General features: G+C 35.5%; 1 protein-coding gene across 2 annotated transcripts in view; it reads left to right on the plus strand.

Annotated features, from left to right (window-relative positions):
• The window catches only part of DLG1 (discs large MAGUK scaffold protein 1), a 271,867-nt gene that overhangs the window by 112,266 nt on the left and 139,111 nt on the right, over positions 1-20,490 (plus strand). Inside the window, exon 1 of one of the 2 annotated variants that reach the window (XM_031935281.1) lies at positions 3,149-3,397. The exons of the other annotated variant lie outside the window; for it this stretch is intronic. Within the exon in view, the coding sequence (XP_031791141.1) occupies positions 3,164-3,397 (234 nt within the window). The 5' untranslated portion in view covers positions 3,149-3,163. Of the gene's footprint in view, positions 1-3,148; positions 3,398-20,490 lie in introns of those variants that run through there. 2 annotated transcript variants of the gene reach the window in all.

Below are 20,490 nucleotides of genomic sequence, written 5' to 3' on the forward strand. Positions count from 1 at the left end.
ATTTACATTACTTTAGCTTGGTAATTACTTTGTATTTTTTCTTTTTTTTTTTTTTTTTTGTACTTTAGAGTTTCAGTATTTCTTGTCCCCTTGTCCTTTACCTTTTTACATTTTTCACTAAGATTATTTAGTCAACTGGGCATGGTGGTAACCCCAGCTACGTGGGTAGCTGAGGCAGGAGAATGGCTTGAGCCAAGGAGTTCAAACAGACCAGCCTGGGCAACATAGTGAGACTCCGTCTCAAAAACCAACATAAAAGATTATTTAGTACTTGCCTTTGTTTCTGTAACTAAAGACTGCTGGGTTTGTGACTTTAGAAACACACACAGATAACTGAGAGCCTATCCAGTATAAATTCTTAACTGTTTTTACTTTCATTTAATATTACAAAGTAAATATTCCTCATAGTCATAAATGTTTCATAATCATGTTTTGAATTACATAGTAATCCACTGAACTAATCATATTTAGTTTACTAAATTAAGCTTTCTCCTATTGTTTAGGCTAGAATTCTATAGATTATATTATCACTCTGAAAAAGAAAAAAATTACAGAAAAAAGAATATTAATTCTTTGTATGTCATATTAAAATGTTAATAGTGATTGCTTTTGGTAGTTTAGATTGCATACCATCTTTTAATCCATTGTTGTAAATAGGTTTTCCTGGTTTTTCTTTAATGAACTTAAATTTGGTTTTAATGGAGTTTTATCTTTCATCTCTGCTGTGTAATGAGAGAGGGTATTCTAAAGCAAAGAACAGTTGGTTGCCTTCCACCTCCCAGTCCAATCTTACGGAAACCCCTCTTGTGGTTTAGGTGTAGATTCTGTGTGTGCATATACTGACTGCTGTCCAATGGATGAGGTGTTCCTGGATTTTTGTAGGTCATGTAACAGGACATTTTCATGAAGAAGCCTTTCTCAAAACTTGAAGTTGTTTTCTTGATGTGAATGGATTTGGATAGGAAATTCACATTGAGAAATATTTATTCCCTGTACATTGGGGAAATATGGGGGGCAGTGATCTGTCAACTTTAGATTGTACCCCTAAGTTCTTTGGCTCTGTAGGCTAAATACATGTACACTAAGAGCCTACTATTGTATGTCTGTTAGTACTGTTTACAGTTTGAGGTAGGAGATTTGCATTCAAGAGTTGTATTCCTGATCTTCATCCATACTAATTCAGAATAACAGAACTCATGTCAGTGCTTGGGTTTTCTCCTCCCCTTTTCTTAAGGTTTTCATCAGACATCGATCAAGGCACATATTTTAGGGCCAGACCAATTACCCTAGCATTTGTATAAACCACACTAATCAGGTATTTAGTAGGTACCTGGTCCATAATAAAACTTGAATTTTTTTCCAGGAGGTTTCATTTTTTCCTTCACAAGAGTATTATTAGTTACCTGTCCGCCCTTAGTGTTTTCTTATATTCTCCTACTCCGAATTAGATAGGATCACTCTGTCTGGGGCCACAAGTTGTCAGCTACTGCCTGCACAGTCCTTCGGAAGAAGCAGCATACTTTCTAGTATAATCTGTCACAAAATATCTTACCCTCAAGAGTCCCACATGGCTCTCCACCCTTACTGAGCACATGTTCACATCTTAGCAGAGGTATCATAGAGACAGTATTAGCATATTTTCTTGCTGAGTCAAGATTTGCAGTGGACCTCAAGGTTGTAGTTTGACAAAAGGCTGCATCTAGTTGGTGCTGGTAAGCACATAGACAAGCAAGATTTTGTCAGTCTACATTCAGTCCACATCTGAAAAAATTCCGTGGCTGAGGTTGGGACTTACGACATGCTCTTATTAACTTAAAAATTGAATTATTCAACCAATAGTAAATTATTAAGTAGCGTTTTTGTTCACATATTGTTTTAAAATGACCATTGTTGTAATATTTACTAATATAGCACAGTGTTAAGAGGGCTTACTTGGGAGTTTGTGATTCTCAAACTTGAAGGTACTTAGGAGTCACTTGGGAAGCATTTTAAACATAAAAATTCCCAGGTTCCCCCTGCCCCTAACGTTTTGATGGGGAGAGGATACACCAATCTGCATATGTAACTAGCGCCCCAGGCAATTCTCAGGCGAACTATTATGTTAACGTAGATGTTAGATGTTAGAATATGTTTCTTTAGCAATCAAGTAATAGTATTTGGTGAACCAGAGTAGTATTTATGTAGAGTTGGATAAAACGCATTTCACTGATTATAAAACAAAAAATTTACCAGCGTTCTTTTTCATTTTTAGAAATTTATGACCTTGTAATCTGAATGTTTATAAAATACTAGAGAGATGATTCTAATAATTTCTTGAAAGTTCTTTTTTATCATAAAAGTTCCAGAAGCAAAATATTTGTTTTAGTAATTAATCTACCTTGAGACTCAGTTATTAATCATTAAAAGCCCATACATTACATAAAATGATAAAGGAAAATCCATTTGTAATGAAGCGCTATCATTAGATATTCAGAGTTGAACGTAGGCAGCACCTTTGAACAACTTAGAGCCAGTGCCAGATGATGTGTAAGATCCTGCCTGGTGTAGAAATTTGGATATGAATGACAAAGATTCTTTTAGTGAAGTCATTTAAACAGTCAGAACTATTTGCAGAGAGAATCCTCTTGTATGTTTTAATTCAGTTCACATTTATAATTTATATAAGCAGTGAAGGTGCCATTGGGTTTTACTACAGACTGTGGTTGAAACTTGGTAATCCAGGGTTTTTCCACCCAGTGCTTTAAATCAGGCACCCCACAGGGTCTTGGTAGTCCAGTGTTTATAGCATCCTTCTTTACCTGCTAATCGACCTCACTTCCTGGATTTCAGTCCATCTAGTTATCAGCTAACAAAAGAACAGCTTTTGGTTCCTGCAGACGCTGGTGAAAAAATAATCATGAGAAAGAAATCCACCTTATGTCGTCTTTTTTGTCTGCAAAAATAAACTCAGCCATCATACAGCTAACAGGTACAGAGGGAAGATACGAGCTCTTTCATAGGAAGAAATCGCTGAGAAAATGAGCATCATTTCTCAAGGTTTTTATTTTCACTGATCTACAAGTGATGCTGCTGTAATTCTAGCTGCAGTTTTTACCGATCATTCACCACTCAGCAGCTGGTAGAGAAGTAAGCCTGCTTGGCAACCACCTGCAGGGCTGCAGAGATGAATTACATTTTCGGAAACAACACACTTCTATACTCTCGCGGCAGTCGAGGAGGCAATACTAGCTCTAGCCATGGCTCAGCAGGCCCAAAGCAGAAACACTGGGCAAAAAAGGGCTCGTCAGATGAACTGCAGGCTGAGCCAGAACCTTCACGCTGGCAGCAGATAGTTGCATTTTTCACTCGAAGACACAGCTTTATTGACTGCATCTCGGTAGCCACCAGCTCCACCCAGGTAACATACCACTTGTTGAAATTATTTTCAATCTATTTCTGTTTACATTTGCTTTGTAAAAATGTCTTAATATAGAGTTTTTATTTAAAAAATAGTCTTATGGCTTGAAACCTTGGATGTGTAGAAATGTATGTTTTCTGTCCATTCATGCAGGTCTTTAGCACAAAAGGGGGAATAAGAAATATTTTTCCTTATGTTCTTATGTAATACCAAACAAAATAGCCTCAGATTCAATTGAATGACTTTTCTAAAAATATAAACCCATTGATACATAAATTAAAATGTGAATTAATAATGCTCATCTCCTTTTTAGACTGTGCTAAATGCTGTAGAGTATAATGTCTGACCAAAGAAAATACTGGTTTGTTTAGTTTTTGTATGTTATTAGATAACCTTAGGGAGACTATTATAGTAAAGAAACAGAAGATACTTTGAAATATTTTCATTTTTCAGTGTTTTGAAAATAGATTCAATTTAATAATTGGCTAGTATTATATATACTTACATCTTAGCTATATTATGGCTTATTCAAGGAATTGAATGAATCCTTTTTTGTAAATATTATTAATCTAGCTTAATTTGAAATTAGTGAACTTGTACAATTACACAGTCATGGAATATTTTTTCACATATTAAAATCACAATTTAAAGAGATGAGCAAATACTAAAAGTCTCAAAATTTTTAAAAAATCACGTAATACCACTTTTTGAGGAAATGAGCTATTGTCTATAGGAGGAAAAATAAAAATTAATATTTGTTTGAATGAAATACCTATTGTTTGGTACGGGGTGGTTTGGGGAAATATTCATATTTCTAAATATTTTCAAGCAGTCAGTTCAACTTTAGTAAAAATAAAAGGATGAGAAATTGTCTAATTTAAAAACAAGTTGAGAATGCATTTGTCCTCTGACATCAGTGATATTTAAATTAAGAAAATACATACATACACATTCCTTAGGACCTTTTAAAATAAATTCCCTTAAAGCTATCTTTTAAAGAAAATAATAGAAGCAGCACAATAAACTATAACTGTCAACAGTTCTATATTTCTTTATATATTTTTTATAAATTTCTTTACTGTTTTTGGTTACTAGAATAATTGTCTTTTAAAAGTGTGGATTTAAAATAAACTTTCTTAAGTAAGAAATTCTGCTTAATTTTCTTAAATATTTGGGAGAAATGGAATTACCTAGGAAGGGGGAGTCATTACGTAGGCATTGAGGTCAAGTTACAATCAAAACTTATTGAATGGGCAACCACTGATTTAACTCTTAAATTGAATACTGCCCCACGAATTTTACTAACCTTATTTTGACTACAATTGTATATATCACAAAAGGATGCAAAGACTAAAGGTTGACAATGTTACTCATTGTAGATAATACTACATGGTATTTTCCATTGTCAACAAGAAAGATATCTTTAAAACTTTTTATATATATATGGTTTATGTAAATATACACCCTTCTATGTATGTATACACAGATAACACTAGCATTGATATATTTGTCACTCAGTTTATTAAAAGCATGCAAATGAAAAGACAGGAAAAGTAGTTCATGTATAAGCTGTTGAAACCACAGAATTACGTTATAGTTAATTGGGAGTTGGAGCAAAACGTTGCTGTCATTGCGCTAAAATAGTCATGACCTCTATTTGCTGATCAATTCTACAAAGCCATTTTAAATGTTATCCCCTTACCCACTTTGGTTCAGAGTATTCCTGCATGCTAATATGTGAGTTATTAATAGTTTTTATTTCTTTCAGACCTCTTTCCTGATTCTCACCTTGTCTTTTTCATTACTATTTTCATTTCTATTTTATTTCTAGAAATACAGGTATTAGGGTAGAGGTTTTAGCTTCTGTTTTTCTTGCACTGGAGTACCCACATTTTGTTTTTCATTTTATACATTTTTATAACTCATACATTGGATAGTTTATATATCTAATTTTTTTTATAACTTGAGTTCATTTTACAAGTTATAATAGGACTGAAAAATAACTTTAGGTATAATTGGATCTTAGTTGATGCTAGAATATTTTTTTAAATTTCACTTACTGACTCCTGGCTGGCGGCTTTCTTTTGCGGCACCAAGGGATTTATTGTTAGAAACAACGTAGATTGAAATTGCATACTTTGAGCATATAATATAGACCTTTGAATACAATAGGGTGATTTGTACTGTGATTGGTGAATAACAGAGGTCTCTTATTTCACTGGTGTCAAAAATACTCTTTTTAAGATTTCATAGAAAGATTACCTTTGAATCTAATTCCTTATGACTAAGCCACATGATACTTTTTGCAGATTAGAGAGTTGTTATAAGTCAAGTTCTATTAGTATGAAAATTATCTGGTTTAGTATCCCCCCCAAATATAGTATAAAAATTATCTGGTTTAATATCCCCCTAAATATACCACAGTACATAAAAAGAACCTGTACTTTATAGATTCATTTAAATTGCTTGTCTGCTGGAGGTATTCATGTTCATAACTAAGATTATGTGCCATGTTCTACTAGGATACCTGGAACTCAGTAGGAAGTCATTAATGTTTTTTGAATGATAAGGAAGCTGAGCGGTTATAAACTTTTGCAAGACACCTAGCTCCTCAGTTAGGGTTTGGCATGTAGTTGGTGTTAATAAATGCTTATAGAATTAATTAATTTTTATTCCATTCACCTCAAATGTTATCTCCTGGCCTTCCAAAACATGACAACCTAATCTGATACCTCTTGAGTACCTATATTGGTTGGATCTTCTCTCTTCCCTCACAAGTGTCTTTGGTTTTTCCCAGCAGCCCATCTCCTTTTCCACAGCCTTTGATTCCCCTCCATTCTTCATATTATCCTCCAGTCACACTTCCCGGATGCCCCTGATTTCCTCACCCCTTTCAGTCCCCACTCAATAGTGATAACCAAATAGCTTACAGACTGCCTCTAAGTTTTATCATTTGATTTTATCTCATTTTGCATTGTGAGTTTTTTGAGGGGCTTTTTTGTTTTTTAATGTTAAGTTAAAATGAGTTTCATATGAATTACATTGGTGAAACTTTTTCTGTTTGAGGCTTCATAGTGTTTTTGTCCTTAATTTCAAACCATTTAATATAGAAAAAGTTCTCTGTGCATTGCCAAGCCCTCCTTGGTTCCTCACCCTCAGCATCCCTCCTATTCTTGTGTTTAGGATCACTTAATAATCTGCCCCGTCCTACTTAGCATACGCAGTCCTGTTCCAATCTGGGACCCGTTTTTATATTCAGCAGAGTTTTAAAGAACTCCAGTGCAGCACTTCTAGACTTCACTTGATTAACGCCTAGGTGAAAAGTTTCATTTACTTAGTGATATCAACATTTATTAATGACAGTAGTAATCTTATGAACTTTAAATAGCTGTGAAGTGTTCGGTCATTTTGAATGTGTGTATAGCAACTATTCATACATTTTGGACTACTTGAAAATCTCAACATATAAGATCATTATACATATTCAGAAAGCTCCCCCACCCCTCAAAAAAAAGCAATTAACATGCCAAATTAAGCTAAGAGCAGCAGAGCTCTATTCTTAGAAACATGGAACAGACATAACTTGTCAGAATTGAAATAGAATAGTAAAATTTTCTTAAAGAGTAAATATTAACTGAGTTGAATAATCTGCTTAGAGGAAAAACCCTGTCCTAAGTTAAAAATACAGGAAAACATTATTCAGGTAACTGTGTGGAAAAATATTTAGGCTAATTTGTATACTTAAAAAATATTGTTTGTCCTAAACAGGTGCCTTCTGAGTTAAAGAGGATTTAATTTTTAGAGCTATGCATTGGATATATTGTCCAGGAGATAATAATAATGGTATCAGTGTCATTGAGTCACTTCTACCAAATCATTTAATGTATATATTAATAAAGTACTTAGAACAGCATCTGGCACATAGTAAGTGCTACATTAGAGTTAGGTGCACCTGTTATTTTTATTATTTTTATATCATTTAACTCTAATAGTATATGAACAAATTCAGATATAGATTATTAGGAATTATAGCACCTCAGATAGTGCAGTACATTCAAACATTCAGTAAATACTGTTGACTGATGAAGTTAACTTAAGAACCAGAGATCTCAACACCTTTAGTTACAGGGTTTAAGGGAGGTGCCCCAAAGAGCCTTTCAAATTCTTGATGAGACTACCAGGTTTTTGACTTTTCTTCCCCTCCCAGCACTCCCTTCTACAAATTGGTAAAAACCAGTCACATGTAGATGACTAAATTTAAGTGATTATCCACTTCTTACCAAGCTCCCCTAAACATCCCCGAAACATATCATTAGGACTATTTTTAGATCCTACATCCCTTTTAGCCTCAGTCACCACAAAAAGTCCAAACCATCCAGATTGCAGCTCTGCCTTCTCTATACCAACTCGCAGACTGCACATGAAACTTCTAATACCTAATTCCTGCTCTTATTCTCAAATAAATCATCTTGCTCTGTGTTCCAGCCTGTTAAAATAAATGAACTGTCTGTGTGCCTGAAGCTCGCCCATTTACTTCTGTACTAGATCTTAGTCCCTTTGGTTGTTCAAGAACTTCCAAAATCCCCTTCTCTCTTCACTGCATCATCTATCTTGCCTCTGTACTGCCCCTAGACTTGCCTCTGTAAGTCCCATCAGGATATACCCCTGCTATAATATCTTTCATTAAAACAACCAGCCAGAAAACCCACTTTGTATGAGTGTAGATTATCAAATCCAATGGCCAGTTCTCAATGTTCGTTTTACTTGACCCTACAACAACTGTTAACACAATTGATTACTCCCTCTCCTAAATTCTTTTTTTCTCCTTTGACTTGTGGATAGTACTGCTCTTTTAATATTCTACCGGCCTCATTTTCCTTTATAGTATCCTCCTTTTTCCTGCTGCTAACTGTTCAGATGTCTCAGGGCTCTGTCTTTGAACTCTCTTTTTATACTCGCATTCCAGGTGATCTTATCTAGTCCCGTGCCCTTACATACCATCAGTACTTCTATCTTTATTCCGGAGTTAATCCCTGGACATTAGACTTTTATGTCTAACTTTCTACTCGGTATTTCCACTTCGGTTAAACATCTGAAAGGTAACATATTAAAAAGGGAATTTCTAGTTTTATTCGTCTCAATCTTCTTTATTCAGTATGCCATTCACTAATATGCTGAAGACAAAAACCCTTAACATTATCTTGTATTCCTTTTTTCTTTGCTCCATATCCAGTCTAATACCAAATCCTATTGGCTTTATATTCAAGATACATTTATGATCTGGCTACTTTTCAACACTTCTGCAACTTCTGATTCAATAATTTGTTGCCTGAACTGCAGCAGTAGACATCTAATTTCTCTCTTGTTAATATTCTTTGCTTCCTCTAAGGTAGCACCCCTTCACTCCAGACATTGCTCTGTCTTCTCACCTGATTCTTCATTATCATGAATTTTTTATCTGTCTTTTTACTTGGCGGACTGTTAGCTCCCTGTGGGTTGGGTTTTTCTGTTTTGTTTATTGTTGTGTCCTCAGTTTCTGTGACAGTGGCTGGCACATTGTAGATAACCAGAAAATACTTGATGAATGAGTGAAAAGACAGGGACATACGAACTTGTGCTAAGGAGGGCCAAAGCAGATGGTTTATCTTTTCCCTTAGACTTTCTGTGCAGCCTGCATCACACTTTATTTAGCATTGTAATAGTTCTCTAGCTGATGATTGTTACTTGCCCTCTGAGAAGAAATACACACAAGGAAATGAGGTAGGGAGAGAAGAGAAGAGAAACCATTCAATTTCCTCAAAACTGGGATAACTATATAACTCAGACCAAACTAGGATACCTTAATGAAAAGAGGGAACCATTAATAATTAAAGTGAGACAACAGGCATAAATACAGACTTCCCGAGTAAATAGAGGAATATGGGGTCACTCTGTTAAAACCATTTATTTTCTGACTGTTCCCACCAGGCAACAGATCTGAATTTCACACCAAGACATCTCTATCTTGGACCATCCTAGATTAATTGACCTAACCGTTTTATCGATACATATTACATTCAGTTTGTCTCATGTGTAATGGTAATTGTGTTTTGATAAAATATTTTTTTTTCTTCATCTCCAAGGAATGGAATTGTTCATGTTCATTAGTGTAGTGCCTTTGTACTAAAAAGTAGACTACATATAGGGTAGGGTAGGTAGACAGTCTTCTTAAACTGCTTTGAAACTGCTGACTCTGATTGATAGGTTATTTTCCAGGGAAATTGGTGGAAATCGTCTCCTTTGGTATTGACTAACCAAACATTCACAGTTAGGACAGAAATGCTGTTGTACTGATTGTGAGATGCTGACTCTTGGCAGACACATTTGTTTCTTAATTTTCTACTCGAAAGGCTGCTAACTTTGTGAAATTAGTACGATAACTCAGACTTGGAAATCAGTTGTTCCCCCTTTCACACAAAAAATGTTGTAGGATCTATTTTATGTTTCTATTTTTCTGGAAACTTTTACAGTGCACCTACATGTACTGACTCAAAATGGTTCTTAAACTGTTTAAACACATTTATCATTTGTACAATAAATAAAAATAAATAAAAAAATATAAAAAATAAAAATAAAATTTTTATCATTTGTACGATAGGACACTCTAGAAAAGCATAGAGATGAAGATTAAACAAAAAGTCGTTGATTACAATGGTTATATAAGCTTTTTTAAATGACAAAATTGGCCATACGATCCAGCAGTTGTACTCGTTGGTAGTTACCCAAATGAATTGAAAGCTTACATCCACACAGAAACCTGTACAGAGATGTTTATAACAGCTATGTTCATAATTGCCAAAACCTAGAAGCAACCAAAATGTTCCTCAGTATGTGAATGGATAAAGTGTGGTACAGTCAGACAATGGAATGTGATTCAGCACTAAAAGAAATGAGCTATCAAGCCATGAAAAGACATGGAGGAACCTTTAATGAGTATTACCAGGTGAAAAAAGCCAACCTGAAAGGGATACACACCCTTTGTTTCCAACTAGATGACATCCTGGAAAAGGCAAAACTATGGAAACAATAAAAAGATCAGTGGTTGCTAGGGGTTAGGGGAGAGGGATAAATGATAGCACAGAGGATTTTTAGGACAGTAAAGCTATTCTGTATGATACTATAATGGTGGAAACGTCATTAAACACGTGTCAAAACCCGTAGAATATCCAGCCTCCACAGTCAACGCTAATGTAAATTATGGACTTCGTGATGTGTCATTGTGGGCTTGTTGATTGTGACAAATATACCATTCCAATGCAGGGATGTTGATAATGGGTAGTTTATGTGTATGTGTGAGCAGGGGGCATATGGGAGCTAAAACTGCTCTAAAAATATATAAAGTCTATTAAAAACTATAAAATTGGTATCTTAATGTAGATTAGATTGGCTTAGCTTGAAGACATTTGAAATTTATGATAACATAGTTAGGAAATGTGTTGTATTCATCTTCGTAGCTTCTGTATAGTGTCTTGATTGTTTAGATGGCCTTTCTGTCAAGGATAGATAGGCAAAAAGAAAGAAGTTTCACAGACTATAATTTATATATTCTTAATATATTCAGACACGTTTTAAAGTTAACCTTTAAAATAATGTGTTAATAACAGTGCTGAAAAGTGACTGAACATGCTCATGGGATCAGGGTGAGTCAGCCTGAGCAACATTTTTCTCCTTTATTTCCAAGCAGTGTTTGTTTGCATGAGAATTGTACTTCATACCTCTTATCACAACTCTAATTCAGCAGTCATTTGGATAATGATTTTGTTTAATGTCAGCCACTAAACCATAAGTTTCACAAGAGCTGGTGCTACAAGGTGTGTGGTTTTTTTTTCCCTTGGTGTCCCCAGAGCCTAGCATGGCGAATACACTTGATAAATATTTGTTGAATGAATAAACAGATGTTATACAGGTGTTAATTTTTATTTAATCTGCTGTTGGCTAAGTGGAAGTTTGGAACTTCTAAGTAATATTGGATCACTGTAAATTTCCCAAGCCATTTTTATGTAACACTGTGGCTTAAAAACTAGCAAGTCTATGTTACTGGATTTTGTAAAGTTGTGAATTTCAGAAGTAATTCAAATCCTTCTGTGAAAAAATTGTGAAGCATTTATACTCTTACATATCTGAAGAACTTAAATTTTTATCATGAAAATTTTACTTAGTATCAATTTCTTTAAAGAAATTTTCTTAAATTATTCCTTGTACTTCCTGGCACTATTATTTAGATAATGTTTTCAGCCCTCCATTTTTATAGCAAAGTTTAGAATTTTGATAAAGGTAAAAATAGTTGTTCAGACTGTGTAGAGAACAGTAGCCTACAATTACCACCTTTTAAAGAAAATTTTAAACCAACTGATGTGGTAATTTTACAGGCATATGCAAATACAAACCAACTGGCAGTGACACCTGGAGCAGTGGGATTCTTGTAGAAGCCTAAACGCAACGCAAGCCCCTCCAGGCATTCATTTAAAGATTTTTCCCTCCGCACTTGGTAACAGGAGCACTTTCTGTCCATTCTTTTTCCTTTCAGCCCCAATTTGGTTGCATTTCTGAACAGTATTTTCAGTATCTGTGAAATCAAACCTCTGACTTACGGCCTCAAGCAGCTTTGAAAAGTGAAGAAGTTACAGCTGTGACAGAATGGAACCAAAGTGATTGCTTTACAATTTTTGTTGTTTTGTTGTTCTGAGAAAAAGAATTGGAGATTATAACCTTTTTAAATTAAAACAGATCCCACCCTCATTTATCCATATATAAATCTGACTAATAATCTTGGTGGGATGATGTGATGTATCAAAGGGTTATACATTTGGAAACAAATCAATTGAAAAGTATTTTATAAGATAGAGGGAAAACAAAGAAGACGTGTATCCATCGTAAGAGTTAATTGTTTTAGCCAAACTAAGTACCACAGCAGGATTTTGAAGGGAGAACGAAGAAAAGAGAGAACAAAAAATCATATCATTTTAATCACTTTTTTTCCAAACTGGAAGGCTATATTCAGTATAGAGGCAAAATCAAAATTTTTTCAGTTGTAAGAGCACAGCTTTATTATATAGACTTTTTAATTAAAAGTATTTTAGAGAACTATAGGTGAAACTTGAAATTTCCATATGTATATCTTGTTTACTTGTTTTTTAAATTGTCGCTTTCATGGTTTTGGAGGAGAGGGAGTTGGCTTATTTTTATTGTAGAATAATTGCTAGTTTTTAAGCCATAGTGTTAAAGAATTGCAACAGAATTAAGCCAATTACAGTTTAAAGGTTAACATAGGTTTCTTAAAGCCATTTTCTGTTTTCTTCATTGACTTAATTAGCCTTTTCTTTCCCCCTTTTTAAAAGCTAAAGCAGGAATCAGCAAGCTACAATCTGCAGGCCAAATGTAGCCTGCCACCTGTTTTTGTAAATAAAGTTTGTTTTGTTTTGTTTTGTTTTTGAGACAAGAGTCTCACTGTGGCGCCCAGGTTGGAGTGCAATGGCATGATCTCAGCCCATTGCAACCTCCACCTCCCGGGTTCAAGCGATTCTTATGCCCCAGCCTCCCAAGTAGCTGGGATTACAGATGTGCACCACCATACTTGACTAGTTGGGTTTTGCCATGTTGGCCAGGCTGGTTTTGAACTACTGCCCTCATGTGATCCACCTGCCTCGGCCTCCAAAGTGCTGGGATTATTATAGGCATGAACCACCACGCCCTGCCTTGCAAATAAAGTTTTCTTGGAACACAGCCATGCCTGTTTGTGCACTGTGTATGGCTCCTTTTGAACTACAGTGACGGTGTTGGATAGTTGCAACAATTACTGCATGGTCCATAAAGCTTCTTTTTTTGTTGTTGTGTACGAAAATGTTTGCTAACCCCTGATCTAAGGATTGATGGAGTATTTCTTTCTTTTTACAGGTAATATATATTGTCTTTACAGTAAAATATAGTGATAACAGTAAAGACAAAATAAAACTCTTTTTGAACTATTTTAAAGAGATAAGTAAAGTGTACTAGGTAAGTGTACTGTCTTTGGAGGATGGTGACCTGGATTTACATTTATATTCTGCCATATCGCCTGTGCCGCCTTGGGCAAATTACCTCAGTACTGAGTCTGTTTCCTCATCTGCAGAAAATGGGAATGCTTAGCTACATCAAAATTTAATGAGAATTAAATGAGACAGTATGTGCAAAGCACTTATCATAATACATTACATCAGTAAGGTCATCATCATCTTTATCACTACCCTTTTATCCACCACCACCACCACCATTTTCATTTCAGCAAAATATTCTGACCTTTAAATGAGGAATCTAGAGGTACGGAGAAGAAACCATGTTTTAGCTAGAGGGTTGGTAACTTTAATAGGGTGCAGCCAGGAAAACAGACACCACAGCAACTGTTTTAACAGGAAAAATGTAATACATGGGATTGGTTAGGTTAATATTGGAGAACTGAAAAGGCAAAATGGGAATGCCAAGGTAAAATCGAGAGTAATTTACAGAAGTAGCTACCTGTAGGGGAACAAAGGACACCAGCTGAGATTAGTGGAACCTCAGAGGAAGGGCACCATGGATTTTAAATACGAGTCCTCAGTGAGAAGTTGTACTTCCTAATGCAGTTTGAATAGAAAAGAGATGAAAATATTTTAAGCAAATATGCTTGACTAAGACATGTTTATTTTCAAATGGGACGTTATTAGGCAATTAGTTACTGCTAGAGAACAACATGAAACTGGCAATTTTTTACATTTTGAAACTTCTCTTCTAAGGTTATCAAACTGCAAAACATCTTGAACACCTTCTGATTGGTGGTGGCTGCCCAGAAACACAGAAAGAACCTTTTAGCAATGTCTGCTCTGTATATCGCATGAAAGTGGGTGGGGGAAGGAAGACTGTACTACCCCATCTATTGCCCAAGTCATTTTAGAGTGCTGATTAAATTCATCTCTTTTGACAGTCACATGGTTTTATGCATTCAACGGATAGGTATTAAACACTTCCTACGTGTACTTTTCTAGACACTGAGCATATAGGCGTGAACAGCACAGAAATCTGCTCTTACATTAAACTAGAAGACATAATAAATATAGTTACCCAAAACACAGTCACATGTCACTTAATGGAATACAGTGTCTGTTTATTTTTGTATATAATAAATATACAGAAGATGAAAAGTATAGTATAATATGCAAACCAGTAAAATAGTTGTTAATTATCATTCTGAGGTTTTATGTACCATACATAATTATATGTATTACACTTCTGTGCGACTGGCAGTGAGGTATATTTGTTTACACCAGCATCACCACAAATGTAATACATTATACTGCAACATTACAATTGCTATGACATCACTAGACAGTAGAAATTTTTTCACCTCCATTATAATTTTGTACATGGGGACCATCATTGACCAAAATGTTGATATGTGACATGTGAGTGTATATGGTATTCTGGAGGAAAAATAAAAGAAAGAAACAATAGAAAATGTGTGTATTTGTGTGGCAGAAATAGAAGAAGACAACTCGAGAGAATGGTAACAGGGACGTGAATCATTAGGGACTTGTAGAGGATGAATAATACAAGGCAAATCTGATTACTGGGAAGCATTAAGGGTCCATTTTAGATTATTAGTCATGAAGTCTGTGGTTGTGCTTATTTCTCTAGCCACATTCTGATAAAAATCAGGTAAACATATTGCAAATGGTAATTTCATCCCCATTTGTCAATTATGTAACCATATCTTTAAGTTTTAGGTCTCTGTTTACTTTAAATTTTTAGTGTTTGGCGCATCCTTTACTAAGACAGGATTGTCATCTGAATGCTGATAGAATACTGTCTTTTCATAATGAAGGGATAAGAAACCTTAACGGAATATTATGAATCTCGCAAGTAGAGATAGATTCATGGACTAGATGATCTGTCTGTACTACCCAGTCTATTGCCCAAGACATTTTAGAGTGCCGATTAAATTGATCTCTGTCTGTACTAACATACTTGTACTCATGTTTCTATAACAGAATTAATTGCTAGATGTGTTTTCCTATTTACCTGTTTTGTTTTAAATTTAGTGATTTACATTTTAATACCCTTAGTGATTTGTTTAAAAATGCGTTTAGTTTTTTAAGTGTTTGCTTCTGAGATAGTTATGACATGGAAGTCATATGAAGCTGGTTCAAATGACATATTGTTGGTTTTTGACTATACCGGCTTATGTGGAAGATACCTGTTTGCAGTGACAGGGCAAAAGGGCATTTGAATTAAAAAAAAAAAAAAAAAAAAACAGATTTAAACCATAAAAATCACCATTTTTAGAAGGTACTGGACCCCTGTTGAGTACAGTAATTCCTAAGCAGAGTTTTTATAAATCTACTGTGTTGTATTTTATCCTCCTATAAACATTCAAAAGGCTTGCAGTTTTTTTTTTTTTAGTTTCTCTCTTACTTTTAAATAACTTCTTTGACATTTAATCAGAGAAACATGCCACATTACAGCATAATACATCTTTCAACAAAGAACCAAAGAACTTAGATTAAGAATATTAATTATGCCATACAAAACCAAACTAAGATCCTGACTAACCCGCAGTGACGTGACAGTTGGTACTTTTCCTTGCCATCTAAGATATTGGTACCAACAGATTTGCTAATTCATATATCTCATTTTCTCTAAAAATATGGAAGTATGTGTACAAAAATTAACTCAAGATAGATTAAAGACTTAAATGTAAAACCCAAAACTATAAGACAACCTAAGATGACAACCCAGGCAGTACCATCCTGGATATAGGAACAGGCAAGGATTTCATCGTGAAGACACCAAAAGCAATTGCAACAAAAGCAAAAATTGACAAATGGGATTTAATTAAAGAGCTTCTGCACAGCAAAGGAAGCTGTCAACAGAATGAACAGATAACCTACAGAATGGAAGAAAATTTTTGCAAACTATGCATCTGAAAAAGGTCTAATATCCAGCATCTATAAGGAACTTAAAGAAACTTACAAGAGAAAAACAGTCCCATTAAAAGTGAGTAAAGGACATAAACACACTTTTCAAAAGTGTGGCCAACAATCATGAAAAAAGGCTTAACGTCACTGATCATTAGAGAAATGCAAATCAAAACCACAACGAGATACCATCTCACACCATTCAGAGTGGCTACTACTAAAAAATCAAAACAACAGATGCTGGCAAGTTTGCGGAGAAAGAGGAACACTTATACTCTGTTGGTGGGAGTGTAAATTAGTTCAAACATTATAGAAAACAACGTGGTGGTTCCTCAAAGACCTAAAAACAGAAATACCATTCAACCCAGCAATCCTGTTACTGGGTATATACTCAAAGGAATATAAATTGTTCTATTATAAAGATGTGAAGACATAGGTTAATTGCAGCACTATTCACAGTAGCAAAGACATGCAGTCAACCTAGATGCCCATCAGTGGTAGACTGGATAAAGAAAATGTGGCACATACACACCGTGGAATACTATGCAGCAATAAAAATGAATGAGATCATGTCCTTTGCAGAAACATGGATGGAGCTGGAGGCATTATCGTTAGCAAACTAATGCAGGAACAAAAAATGAAATACCGCATGTTCTCACTTATAAGTGGGAGCTCAGTGATGAGAACACGTGGACGCATAGAGGGGAACAATACACGCTGGGCCCTGTCTGAGGGTGGAGAGTAGGAGGAGGGAGAAGATCAGGAAAAATAACTAAATGGGTACTACTCTTAATATGTGGGTGATGAAATAATGTGTACAGCAAATCCCAGTGACACAGGTTTACCTGTGTAACAAACTTGCACATGTACCCCTGAACTTAAAAGTTAAATTAAAAAAATACAGTAGTGAATCTTTGTGTATATTCTTAGATCAGTTTACTCCATTCATATAACACATTAATGTGAAATATAAGCATTATTAGTTATCAGATAGTATGTTCATTTATTGTCTTTGGAGTTGCATCTTATGCTATGAAAGTCATTTTAATAAATTAGTGAGAAAATGGTTTTAAATATAATTAGATAGCCTTGCAACTCTTTTATGCCTGAGTCGAACTGTTGTATAAAAGATGATTTTTAGTGGCTATTGTGTTAATAGGCCTTCCTCACTCCAGACTTCACATCAGTCACCAAGATATACCAACTATGTATTCAAAATGTATCTTGATTTGACTACTCATATGTCCATTACCACCATTCAGTTGAAGCCACCAGTAACCTTTCAGCTGGATTATTACAGTAGACTCCTAATTGTCCCTTCTGTTTCTTCCTGTATTAGTCAGGATTCATATGCACGTAATAAAAACCACTTGAGCTGCCTTAAGCAGAAAGGGTTTTAATAAAAGTAGTAGGCTCGTGCGGTGTACGTTTATTTTTCAATGAATCGAAGTGAGGGAGGGCGGTACATGGTCATAAATGTGGATATGCAGAGCAGATGCACATGGCTGTATGTAATGAGTGTTCTGATCACTATGAAAATCTGTGTTTTAAATGCTGGTTTTACAGTTTTAAGATCTTAAATGTAAAATGTAAAGCTGTAGAGAAAATTAAGAATCTCTAAAAACAAATCACTTTAAAAATTTTTTACAGATAGCCATCCATTTGATACTGGTTTTTAAAAGGTACTTTAAAATAAGTACAATGTATCCAATTTTATAGAAATTTACAATTTTCTGCAGTGTTCCTTGTGACGGTGTTAATATCATAGCCTCTGTTGCCATGGAAACAAGTCTCTGAAGGCAGCCGCAGAGGCTAATGATTCCATGGTGTTGCTATGGATAGAAACAACTGAGACCGTTGATAGTCACATGGCCAAGATTTTTTTTTAAAACAACAACAGAAAAACTCTAGATCTGATTTTATTGAGTGATACAGATGGAGCAGAACAAGGATGATGGCATAGCAGTCTCTGTCTAATGAAATAGTTATGTAAGATTTTTCAAGTTTAAAATGCTATACTGAATTATTTTCAGTAATAACTGAAATATAATGGTTACTGTATATTGCTGCCTCGTTATTTGTATTAAAATCTTAAGTTTGACATTTTCTAATTTAGAATCTTATGCAGCTCCCCAGAGTTTTACCATGCTCTAAAAGCTGTGCCCAAAGCATCCTATTACCAGATCTAATATTGTAGCAGGACAAAGCGCAGAGAAAACCTCTCAGACACCAAGTTGTAGAAGGAAGGGCTTTATTCAGCTGGGAGCGTCGGCAAGCTCCTGCCTTAAAATCCAAGCTCCCCGAGTGCACAATTTTTGTCCCTTTTAAGGGCTCACAACACTAAAGATTTCACGTGAAAGGGTCGTGATTGATTGAGCAATCTAGGGGATATGTGACAGGGGTTTCATGCACTGATAGTCAGAGAGAAACAGAACAGGGCAGGGAGTTTCACAGTGTTCTTCTATACAATGTCTGGAATCTGAATAACATCGGTTTCTAAGTTATGAGCTGATTCTTAACTACTAGGTTCATGCCAGGCAGGCCCAGGCCCAGGTTTGGGCCTGGCGCTGGGCTGCCTGTCTTTGGTTTCACTTCCTTGTTTCTTCTTAAAACAGGTACTGAGTATAAAACAATGTGAGAGGGTCCCTCTCTTTCCTCATTTCCCCCCTTTGAGACTCTCACTTTTTATTAGTGAGAGTGCTCTTATTTTTGCTACTTATGTCTTTTTGTGCAATAGATTGATAGTGATTTACATAGTACACTTGTGCTGAAGCATTTTGGTGAGCTAAGGTAGCGATGAAGTTTTTTATCATTTGAAGAAGTACACATAGCAAACAAGGGAGCAGTAAGCAGGTTCTTACTACTATTACAACTCTTATTACAAGAGTTTTAAATCCTCCTAGTGCTAGAAACCAATTTTTAAACATGGCTTCAGGGTCGAATTCGTGCTACACTTGTATGGGCACATGTGTCAGTTTTGTCATATTTTTTAACTATATCTTTACTTGCCTTTGGTTATCTATATGTAGACAGTAATTAGTAAAGTTAAATGTCTTACAGACCTCTCTTTTAGCTGCTAGCAAGTAGTCGAGAGCCAGTCTATTTTGATAGATAGCATTTCTTATCTGAGTTTCTTGCCAGGCCAGAATAGTCAAGGCTTGACCGGTTTATTAGTGATGATTTCTAAAACAGCTTGTAACCATATGATTCGGTTGAGCATGTAAATGGGGGTCCAGTATCCCCATGAGCCATCTTGTGTCTAAGTGGCAGGCCTATAGTACTATATAATTTTTTAGGAGATCATTCATCATCTTTTCGGTTACTTATGGCTGTGCTTCGTTTTCCACGGGAAGCATTGACAGGGAAGCCCAGGAGTTCACCTGTTTTTATGGGCAGTAGGAAGAAAGGTGGTTTAATAGTGCCAACAACACAGCTACCTGTCCACTGGTCAGGCAGCTTAGCGTAGGCTCTATGTCTACATATTTAGTATAACCCGGTGGGGGCAGTCCAGTCCCAGTGGAATTGTGGGTGGACCCAGACAGTCTGCGGCCTTGGAAAGTTACTGAACGGATCTCTGTCTGTGTAATTGGAACTCCACCATCTAACTGTTTTTGTTGTTGCTGTTTTTTGTTTTGTTTTGTTTTTTGCAGTACCATTATACAGTTTTTGCCCCAGACAACTAAGTCATCTTACAGAATGAGTGAATTTTTTCCTTTTTCTAGCTATGCGAGATTGTCCAATAATTGAGACTTTTAGAACTTAGAGATGATCAGGGTGATTTTTTTTTTTTTTTTTTTTTGGACCAGGAATTCATCAGGAACTGGGTCTGTAGGCACTAATTCTCGGCCTTCTTATGGCCATTGATCTCTTATTACAGTTTTTTTACAAACATAACATGAAGTGACATTTAGAGACTGGGCTACATGCTCGGCTAATTGCAAAAACAAATTTCTGGTTTTTCCTGGCGTCTCTGGTACTGGCACATTTAGTTTATTATAGAAAGTCTGAAATACTGGTTGCCGAGAGAGTTTACGAACCTCCTCTTTTACTAAGATAGTTACTGTAGGACCTAGTCTTTTCCTGTTGGTGCCCAGAGATACGTGTTCTCCTTTTTTTCTGTCTTGGGTT

This window comes from Piliocolobus tephrosceles, chromosome 2 (assembly GCF_002776525.5).
Source record: "Piliocolobus tephrosceles isolate RC106 chromosome 2, ASM277652v3, whole genome shotgun sequence".
Classification (NCBI taxonomy): Eukaryota; Metazoa; Chordata; class Mammalia; order Primates; family Cercopithecidae; genus Piliocolobus; species Piliocolobus tephrosceles.